At 38.0% G+C, this 11,080-nt stretch overlaps 2 protein-coding genes across 2 annotated transcripts; one reads left to right on the forward strand and one right to left on the reverse strand.

The window, feature by feature from the left end:
- Positions 1–3,457: 3,457 nt before the first annotated feature.
- On the reverse strand, positions 3,458–4,999 carry LOC133309926 (uncharacterized). The gene has a single exon (XM_061510790.1). The coding sequence runs from the start codon at positions 4,997–4,999 to the stop codon at positions 3,458–3,460; it is 1,542 nt and encodes a 513-aa protein (XP_061366774.1).
- Positions 5,000–7,743: 2,744 nt separating this feature from the next.
- LOC133309897 (protein LNK4-like) lies at positions 7,744–10,868 on the forward strand. The gene is made up of 6 exons (XM_061510763.1): positions 7,744–7,951; positions 8,676–9,050; positions 9,486–9,574; positions 9,678–9,754; positions 10,170–10,280; positions 10,374–10,868. The coding sequence occupies exons 2-6, from the start codon at positions 8,686–8,688 to the stop codon at positions 10,488–10,490; spliced, it is 759 nt and encodes a 252-aa protein (XP_061366747.1). The 5' UTR covers positions 7,744–7,951; positions 8,676–8,685; the 3' UTR covers positions 10,491–10,868.
- The last annotated feature ends 212 nt before the right edge of the window (positions 10,869–11,080 follow it).

Here is an 11,080-nt window from a genome sequence, read left to right on the forward strand (position 1 = left end):
AATCTTTGATGAAATTTTGAATTTTTTTTTTTGATATGCCACAAAAGGATCAAAGCGCGGCGGATCAAATCCAAATTTCCCAAACGAATTTGACCACTCTCAAGATTGTCTTGTTTTTTCAGAAGTGTTAGACAGATACAGACACCTTTTATCATTTAACTCGCAACATTCATTAAAAATACTGAAGAGATCATGGATGTCGGTTCAATGTCGTGGCATTGGGGTCACCGGAGCGAAACAATGTGAAGCAGAGAGGAACCCACGATTTTGTGAAGCAGAGTATCACGACTAGGGCTTTAACAAGATATGATATTTTAATCATGAAAATAATAAATCATGGTTATTTATGCCTATAAATTATATCACCCACATGGTGGTATTATTTCATGGGATTCTTATTCACAATTTTAATTTTCAGCAATCTCATTTTCCCAGGAATTTTTTTTAAGAATCCTTATACCAAATGTGAATAACTAGAACTTCCAATATGAGTTTTTTGTGAATCTAAAATTTTCCTTTTTACCAAAGGCCTCTAAAAGATAAGAGCTCCAACTAATCTTTTTTTTTGGATATTAGGGAAAATAAACAAACAAAACAAACTAACTAAGGATCATTCTGGGTATAGACAGCCCCCACAAGATCCTTTTCTATAGGCCTAGTACAACTCAAAGGAGCATTAGGCAACACCACTAAGTCCCAAGTACCATGATCCACCGGCCCAGCCAAACAGTCAGCAACTGTATTCCCATTTCTACTAATATGTTTAAACATCACCTTCTAATCCCTGTTCTTCATTTCCTGTATACGATTCACAACTTGGAACAAAGGATTATCAGAAGAGCAGCCATTTTGAATAAAGTATAAGGCTTCAAGAGAATCTCCTTCCCATTGTACCTGTCTAAATCCATGATCCGATGCCACCTGAAGACCCAAAAAAGCACCCCATAATTCAGCCTTCAAAGCATTGCCTTGGCCAACCTTCTTCCAAAATCCAACAATCCATCTACCATGGCTATTGCGCAGGACCCCACCACAACCGCTTCTCATACCATCAAGGGAGCATGCCCCATCTGAATTTACTTTAATCCAACCCTCATGGGGAAGCTGCCATTTCTCAGTACAATCCACCATATTTTTAAAACTATCATCAATAACTTCTAAGGTTTTCCCAGCATGGATAAGATTATTCACATAAGTTCTAACCTTAAAACAAAAGCTTTCAGGAGAGCACACTTCATTATGAAAAACTAGGTTATTCCTAGCTTGCCATAGCATCCAACAAGTGGTTCCAAACATGAGGCTCCAACTCTGTTCGAGCTTCTGTCCCTTTTTTGTCCTCAGGTTTTCACAGAGCCAGTCTTGGAAGCTGCTAACAGAGAACATGATACCATTAGTCTTAAAATTCATCATCTCCCAAATCTGTTTGGTCCAAGCACATTCCCTCATTATATGATTGCAATCTTCACAAGGGATAAAGCATCTTGGACAGTGATCATCTCCTCCCATATGCCTCATACTCCTTTGTGCATTAGTCAGGAGACTATTACTTAGAAGGAGCCACCAAAAATGCTTTATCCTTGCAGGACCCTGCCATTTCCAAGCACACTCCCACAAATTATTCTGATTTGGCATGCTAGCTGCCTCTTCCCTGATGAATTGGTATGCTGATCTGACAGAAAAAGAACCATTGCTAGAAGGCTTCCATATAACTTTATCGTTACCATTCTCCACCTTAGGAACCTCCATGTCTGCAATAACAGCACACACTTCAACAGGAAGGAAATAACTCAATTGATCCCAATCCCAATCTCCATTCAGTGTGACATAATTAGACACTTTCCTAGTTTGGACATTAGCAGGAACATGAGTAATGGCCTTATCAATGAGCCTTCCTATTCCAGAAATCCAGCAGTCCAGCCAGAAATTTGTGAGACTCTCATCTCCCAAAAGAACACTAGACCCAGCCACAATGTGATTCCAGCTAGAACACAGTCCCCTCCATATATTGCTGTCTCCAGATGACCTTGAGATTCTAGGAATCAACCCCTCCCCAACTTTATATTTGTTTCACAGAACTCTAGCCCACAAAGTCTCTTTCTTGGTCAGTAATCTGAAGCCTACCTTCATGACAAAAGCTTGGTTAACAACTTTTAAGTTCCTCAGACCAGCTCCCCCAGATAACTTCCTAGAGCACATTGTTTCCCAATTAACCAGAGGCACTTCTCTCCTTTCAGCCGTAGACCCCCAAATAAATCCTCGAGCCTGCTTTTCAATGCTATCACAGACGGATTTAGGAATCCAGGCAGTTTGCATAGCATAGTTTGGCATTGCAGAAATTACAGATTTAACCAAAGTCAATCTTCCAGCTAACGATAATGACTTGGAATTCCAAGTACTCAGCCTATTCTTAACCCTTTCCATCACATGACTAAAAGATGCTTGAGTAACTCTAGAATGATTCAAGTAAACTCCCAAGTATTTACCCAGATTTAGAGTGCTCTTTATACCTAAGCAATCACTGATCTCCTTTGATCTATTAAAGCTCACATTCCTAGAGAAGAAGACCCGAGTCTTATCAAGGCTGATATTCTGACCAGAACTCAAAGCAAATACCCTGAGCACTTGGTTCACCACAAAATCTTGCTCCAATGAAGCCTCCATACACAATAGGATATCATCAGCAAAGAATAGATGTGAGATTGGAGGACCATTCTTCCTAAGCATAATTGGCTTCCAGGCCTTAACCTCACTAGCTACCTGGATTAAGTGAGCAAGTCTTTCAATGCACAATACAAAAAGATGAGGGGAAAGAGGGTCCCCTTGCCTTATACCTCTGGATGGCTTGAAAAACTTAGTAGGTTTCCCATTCCAAAGCACATTCAGAACACTAGTGCCAATACACTTATCAATAATAGAAACCAGGTTGCTAGGCAGGTCCATGTCCATTAAGGTATCATGAATGAAATCCAAGTTAAGCCTATCATAGGCTTTTTCAAGTCTACTTTAATAACCATCCACCCCTGCTCACCCTTCTTCCTTTGCATTGAATGGATGATCTCTTGAGCCACCAGGATATTGTCAGCACTATTCCTTCCTTTAATAAAAGCACATTGGTTCGGGCTAACCAGTTTAGGCATCAAGTCCCTTAATCTATCAGCTATGATTTTAGTAACCAGCTTGTAGGAGACATTGCACAAACTTATAGGTCTAAAATCTTTCATACAATCTGGGTTTTCTACTTTGGGAATCAAACAGAGATGAGTTTGGTTAATATCCTGAACCTTCGAAGGATCAACAAATATAAGCCTGATCAAATCACAGACTGACTTGCCAATAATGGGCCACTGAGATTGGTAGAAGGCAGCATTTAAACCATCAGGCCCAGGAGCTTTGAACCTACCCATTTTAAAAACAGTGCTCTTAATCTCCACCTCATCAGGAATTCTGGCCAATTTATTCATCTCAAAAGCCTCCAACCTAGGGAAAGCACCCTTGATAAGGAACATCTCATTATCCCCCTCCTCAACCAGAAATAACCCACAACAGTTTCCACAAGCTCAGAAGAATCAGCAGTCCACTCTCCCCTCTCATTCTTGATGGCAAGCACTTTATTACTTCTTCTTCTAGCAATGGTAGTTGAATGGAAGAATTTGGTATTTTTATCACCAAATTTCAGCCAAGAGACCTGAGATCTTTGAAACCAGGACACTTCTTCTCTCAGCAATATAGTCTCCAATTCCTTCCATAGCTCACCCTGCAGTCTTGCAAGCTCCCTATCATATCTATACTCCAGCTCCCAATCCAGACCCTGGATTCTAGCATACAGTCTGTGTTTCTGTCTCAATACCTCTCTAAACACAAAATGATGCCAATTGGAAGCTTCAACCTCAAACTCTTTCCTAGCTTCATTCCAATCCCCTTTTTCCTCCCAACACCGTTTGACAATATTACCAAAATCTGGATCAGTCAACCAGGCAGCTAGGAACTTGAATTGCTTCACCCCATTCAGCTCACGGCTAGATTGGTAATTACTAACCAAAATAGGTCTATGATCAGAATTGAAAAATGGTAAATGCCCAAGAAATCTATTGGGCCAAGCCATATTCCACTCCTCATTAGCACAAGCTCTATCAAGTCTTTCTTGTAGGTTGCCCTTCTTCCAAGTAAAACTAGGACCCTTAAATCCTATGTCAGAAACCCCACACAAATCAAGGCAGTCCTGCATCTCCATAATACTCCTCCAGCATACATCCATACCTCCAACCTTCTCACATTGCTTCAGCACAGAATTGAAGTCCCCAAGAATAATCCAAGGAGAATTCACAGAAGCAGCCAACTCCTCCAAATTTTCCCAAAGAATCTCTCTCTCACATCTCCTTGGGCTCCCATACACAAATGTGACTAACTCCATACTTCTATCCTCCAAATAGTGAGGCATAGTACCAGACTTCATATTATTCAGAGTTGCCTCTGCCTTCACTCTCCCACTGCCCAGAATATTAGGATTCTGGGACGGCTGAAGGACTCCACTTTTGAAGACTTTAATCCTATTAGCCATCTTCTGGCTTCCCATACTCTGAGAGATAGGAATCAGATTTTCTGAGTCTTGCACTCTACTCGCACCGACTTTGGTATTCTGCTTTCCTTTATGAATCCCACCAGAGCTCACAGATAAACCTCTATGAGTTCCAGCTTTAATTCCCCATTTTTTCTGCTTCTTAGGGCCAGAAACCCGCGGGCTGGGATTAGGACTCCTAGATTTCCTCTCAATGTTCCCAGAACTTCCTTGAATATTCAGACTTCCCACTTCCTTGTCAGCAGCAGAATCAAGAACTATATCACCCGAGTGACAATCTGTGGCCATCATCTCACCACTCCCTCCATCCACATTAACAATTTTATGTTGTTCTATTTGCTTACTGCTGCCAGCATTATTTGGGACATGCTTAGCTGGGGCAGCTCTCATCTTACGCCCTCTACCTGATTTTTGAACTACCATCCAAGTTCCAAACGCTTCCTCCCTTTCCTGGACCTTTCATATCTCCTCCCCCTTGGCCTCCTGAGTCACATTGTAAGACTCTCCCTCCCCATAACATTGCTTATGAGTATCAGCCGCAGGACAAGAATCCTTCCTATGCCCATATAAACCACACGCAAAACATATCATATGTAATCCTTCATATCCTACATGATACTGTTTTAACCCAATGTTGAATTTCGACAAGAAGCTCTTTCGAAGATCCACTTCCACACATATACGAGCAAATCTAGCTCTCTCCGTAATGACCCCATCACCAACTTCATTCTTCCGCAAAGAATTCTTATCAATCTTCAGGGTTCTTCCAAACATACTACCAATTTTCCAAAGGTTCTGGGTAATATAAAATTCCAAAGGCAACCCAGGTATCCTGACCCAAACAACCAGCCTCTTAACCGTCTCATCATACGGATCAAAAAAAGGCCTCTATCTCTGCACTGTCAAGTAATGATCTGCCACAATCCATAGACCATCATGCAACACATGACTATAGTCCCTGTCCTCCTTGAATCTGATGACCATATAACCATTGTCCATGTCAATAACTTCATACACACCCACTAGGTTCCACAATCTCAGCAATCGAGACATTAGAAACCTAGCATTCAGCTTCTTCCCCAGAAGTTTAAGGATGAGCGCTCTCCTCCATTGCTTACAATCCTCCTTATGCTGACTTTTGGAGAATTTGTATGTAGGGCAAAGTGGATCATCCACTACCACTTCTGGATTCCCCTCAATCATATCCTCTTCTTCCTCTTCTCTTTCCAACCTTGCCAGCCAGTCTTCATCGTCACTATCAGACATCTCCTTCGCTCCATTCAGACGCAGTAGCTTGTCCTTGTAGGACACAACTCTTCGATTCAGACCATTATTCTGATTCGATGGACCACCAAACCGATGATCAAGGCTCTCCTTCTTCAACAGCTCCAGATCCTTCAAATCGCGATCCCCTGCTTCATTCCCCTTGTCACTCGAAGCCGGATTAACTGAGTCACCTCCTTGCATGTGCTCATCCATCACATCATCCAGAACCTCCAAGCCTTTGGGCTTCTTAATGCTCCGATTCAGATTATCCTCCTCCTCCTCCGTCGATGCCAGTCGTGTTTCACCCATCCCCAACGGAAATTACAGAGAGAAAATTTCAGGCGCGTCAAATTCACGCGTCCGCTAGTGATTCTTTGTATTTTTATTAATTTTTTTTTTTTAGCTCCAACTAATCTTAATTTGAATATGACATGATTTATTCGTTAAGAGTTTGAATTTTACTCAAATTTTCACAACTCCAATAAACTCCTTTTATAAATAAGGGGAAAACAATTTTCATATTGTAGGAGAGTTGTTTTCTCATACTAATGATCCTTTAATTTCGTGTAACATTTTCTTTTATTTTTTGTTTTTTTAGTAGATAAAGCCCCACACAAGATGAATCTATAACATACGACACATATATCCTATTGAATAGGAAAATTGAAACCCTATAAATAAAGTATCAAACCATATATGTACGTGAAGCCTATTCTCCTTTATTACCATACACACACACTAGGCTTCAAGCTTTCTATTTGTGTATAGTAATCTACCATCCATCATAGGAGAAACACTTCAATGTATTTGGGGCATCGAATTTGGTGTTCTCTTTTATCAAATATAATTTTTTTTATTACTTAAAAAAAACAAAAATATAAAATATCTAAAAAAACAAAAATATAAAATATCTAAAAAAAACGAAAATATAAAAAAAAAACATAGATAAAAAGGGAATTTTTTCTATCTATTTTGTAAAATGGAACATCACGTTCGGTGCTTCCAGCACATTGAAGTTTTTCTCTCATGATAATTGTCTCTCTTATAAACTCCCATAGTGTACCAAATTTTTCTTAATATAGCGGGAGTATCGAACTCAGTACTCTCTTTTATTAAAAATAAATAAATTTTTTTCATTTTATCGCCTTTCTTTATAATTTCTTTTAAGTATCAAAAACTTCTCTCTTTTAGGAGCGAATTTATAGTGGTCGAGGACCAAGAAAAATAGTGCGGGACTAAAATGAGAAAATGAGAAAAAAAGTTGAGGAGAGAAGAGAAGAAAAGAAAAGAAAAAAATTAATACAGATATTAATTTTTGAGTAAAAGAAGCACGTTAATTCAGGAACATATTAAAAAATTTTCTTAGAATGTATACACTTACAATTTCTGGTGGTGTATAGATTCTACATCAACCTCGAACGAATATAATTATTTTTAAATAAATGCTAAATGGTAATTTGTACAATTTTTTTCTTTTACTTTGCTGTGCTTTATGTTTTGGCAAATCAATAGCGATGTTTCTCACTCAATTTGCTTCTTTGTGTCAATTGTGAAATAAAATGGTAAATGGATTTTGAAGGGGCATCTAACGTGGCTTTGAACTTTGCACTTGGCAGCACAAAAGTCATAAAATGGGATCTCCGTTTGAGGCCACAGATACTAGATGCTGAAATCTCCACTAAGCAAAAGTAAAATCTTAAAATGGGACCAATTTTTGGCAACGTGGACCAATAAGGTTTCAGATTTAGATGGAGAACTTGAGGCCACAAATCTCGGCACCAAAACATTCACAGCCACAAACTCATTAACAAGTCTCTTTCTTTTGCCTTTTTGTTTTCTTCCAACTGTCTTTTACTTCTTATCTCATTTATGGGACTGCACCTTCCTATATATTTTACTCTCTCTTAGGTATATTTTCATTAAAATATGTACACTTGACTAATACCCAAAACAACACACTCCTCTGTATTTCAGCTGCCACAACTGAAAAATACTGTGAACTTGTCAAGTTGTGTTCATAGTTGACACTATTCTCCTTCTGGGTTGATTTCAATTCATCAATCAGAACCTGGGTTCTCTCTATATTTTCTTCTGATAAACCTCTGAAAGGTATGCTCCTTACTACCCATTTAATTATTATATTTGGAGTATTATTTCTGTGTTTAGTATGTTCATCAAGTTAGTCTTTTTTTTTGTGTGTTTCTTTTCTTTTCTTTTCCTTTATTGGCTTTTAGTACTTCGTTTTGAAAATTGTCAGGCTTACATGAACTGGATTTTGATTCTTTAATAAGGGTAGGAAATTGGAAGGAATAAAGATTGCATTAATCTTTGAAGAGAGTTATGTAGAAACTACTGATCTGCATAGCTTTATTATGCTTGGTTGAATGGGGTTCCCTAAATCATGTATGCGAGAACTTATGGTTAGATTTTTGTTTTCACTATCAGTGCCCAAAGATTTTTCAAAACATTTGAGTAAAGTTAAAGTTTTTGTGCCCAAGTTTGACTTGAAAACTTAGTCTATCAGTTCTTATTATTTTTAATTTTTTTTTTGGGTAGACCTTGATTTTTACTCTACTAAGTTTGTTCTAATGGGGTTGAAGTTTCCAACTTGAGGATCTAGATATTGGACGGGTTTGATTTGAACACCCGAGGGAGTAACAAGGGCATGTTTGAATGAATGTACATAGCATATAGAAGCAACATAGAACAAATTGAAGTTCTCCTGTAGTGTTAAGCAAATAGCTTGTGTGTATGAGTCAACAAATTCTACATATTTCCAATAGTGAAGGCAATTTATATGTGCTAATCTTCACATTTTTTGAACACTCTACAGGTTATTTGTCATGGATTTGTACTATGGTTGTGGCGCTAATGATTTTCTTATACCGAAAGATCAAGATTTATTGGATAGGGATCCTTCACCAGATAGTTGGTCAAAATGGGAAATGAGTGCTTCTGAAGCCTATAATTCACCCACAAAGTTTTTGATCATGGATACAAATGCTACAGAGGAAGGATTCAATTTCATTGATGAAAGTTTCAATAATGAAATTGAGTTTAAACCTTCTGTGTATGATAAAGATCAGTCTAGCAGCTCAAGTGTATCTGGAGCTGAGCAATCTTTTCAACAAACAGCATTTTCATGTGATCAACCTAACTACCAGCTTCAAGACCTATCAAGTTTCGAACAGATGGATAACATTTTCTTGTACAAGCCTAACCTCTGGGTCTAAGATACTTGGTTTTATGCCTATAGGATAATCATGTAGATTCTGCAATGCTTTAACCTGGCATTAGTGTGCTCTGTGCATTGTAAGAAGTCAGTGCAAATTGAATAGCTCTGTGGTGTTTTTGCATTTCAAATTTCGCCATATTTATCTTTATGATTGGATCCAATACAGACTAAGACAATCATACTTAGGGTTCCCAGAACTCTATAAGCATGAACCTGTTATAGCATGGTAGGGGCTCCCATTTTTCTTTAATAATTCTAGTATGAAAAAGTCTTATTTTTTAATCTTGCATACATATGTGACACGACAGAGGCATTCAATGTTCACTGGCTTACCATAGGCATGAAGTTAATCCAGTTCAAATGACTATTTTCTTATCTTACAGCCTTCACATGTTTTACATAATGCAGGGATTCTGTACTTGAAGATTTTCCCTCTGTTGAAGACCTACACAAATCCTTCTACTATTATCCTGAAAACCATGGCAGCGATTCACCTGGTGATCACTCTTTTCAAACATTTTTGTGTTAACAAGTGATTCAAAAAAATTCTATGATATTGGTGTATAAATTAGCTCTAAACACATGCTTTCTTTCCATCAGGTGGTTTGCAGAAAGATATTTCAGCTTCAAAGTTTGTTCCAAGCCACTCAAACTCTGAGGATTGCATGGATATAAAGGTGAGAATTGCCTTTTGTCTTGTAGTTAAATGGTGTTTAATCTATCACTTGCCACACACACAGAAATTCTGCCTTGCCATGAAGAGTTTTTAGCAGTTTCTATGTTATATATACCCACTCACATGTGTGTGTTGAAGTCAAAATCATAAATTTGTAGTTGATAGTTTCCTTGCCAAATATCAGCTACCATATGGTAAGCAAAGCATTTGAATCAGATCCAAATTCCCTTGTCTATGTGTCCTGCAACAAGTGATTATTATGCAGTAGTTTAGGTTATCACATGCCACTTACTAGAGTACTTATTGAAACTAATGGAACTAGATTCCATTCAAATTTCAACTGCAAAGTATGTTTGAGGTTCTGCTTTCAAGGCTTACATTGTAATGCAATTTATTCATTTCTCTTTATGGTACAGACAGTAAAAGTCTTGGACCCTTTTGAGCGGTATAGTGGAGATGACACTATGCATGAGCAGTCATCTGTTGAGGAATCTATACTGCAGGATCTTGAGATGGTAATTGCACAGGTGGGATGACTGAGAATTGAAACCCTTTTCATTTGATTAAATGCAATAATACTTGTTGCTAATTTTTCCCCCCCTCTTGTCTCACATGATTAGTTCACTGTGAATACTCGCATTTGTTTCCGTGACGCCCTGTACTGCCTTGCCAGAAACAATAAACAACAGCTGAATTTGTTGCATGCTTTGAGGCCATGGTTCAAGCTAAATGGCTAAAGAATTTTATTTCAGGCCTTGGATTGATCAACAATATTGATAGGCAGTTGAAAATTTATTGTGATAATTCTGCAATAGTCTTCTGTTCTAAAAACGACAAGTATTCCAAAGGTGCTATGCATATGAAGTTAAAATACTTTGCCCTCAAAGAAGAGGTTAAAAAACATAGTGTCAATAGTGCATGTTAGCACCAATCGTATCTTAGTTGATCCCTTGACGAAGGGTTTACTGCCCAAGACATTTATTGGTCATGTATATAGTATTGGCATTATATCAGCTAATGAATGTTGATCATTATTGTTTTGTATTGATTATTGACACTCTGAGCTCATTAATGTATATGTTTATGAGATTTTCCTGTTTTCAGCTTATGCATGTATGTATGATGATATTGAAAAATTGGATTTGTCCCTAACGAAGACATTATTGTTGGACATGAAAGTATACTTCCTATTAAAGTATCATATTAAGGAGAAGAGCTAATATAGTGGTACATAGAAGGAACTATACATATTTGATAGTGTAGAACTGCTATGACTCTTACTGGCTCCTAATTATGACTCATGATGAAACCAATGTATGAGACCTTT

Source organism: Gastrolobium bilobum, unplaced genomic scaffold (assembly GCF_033153095.1).
Source record: "Gastrolobium bilobum isolate Gb01-03AN ecotype WA unplaced genomic scaffold, APGP_CSIRO_Gbil_v1 utg70167, whole genome shotgun sequence".
Lineage (NCBI taxonomy): Eukaryota > Viridiplantae > Streptophyta > Magnoliopsida > Fabales > Fabaceae > Gastrolobium > Gastrolobium bilobum.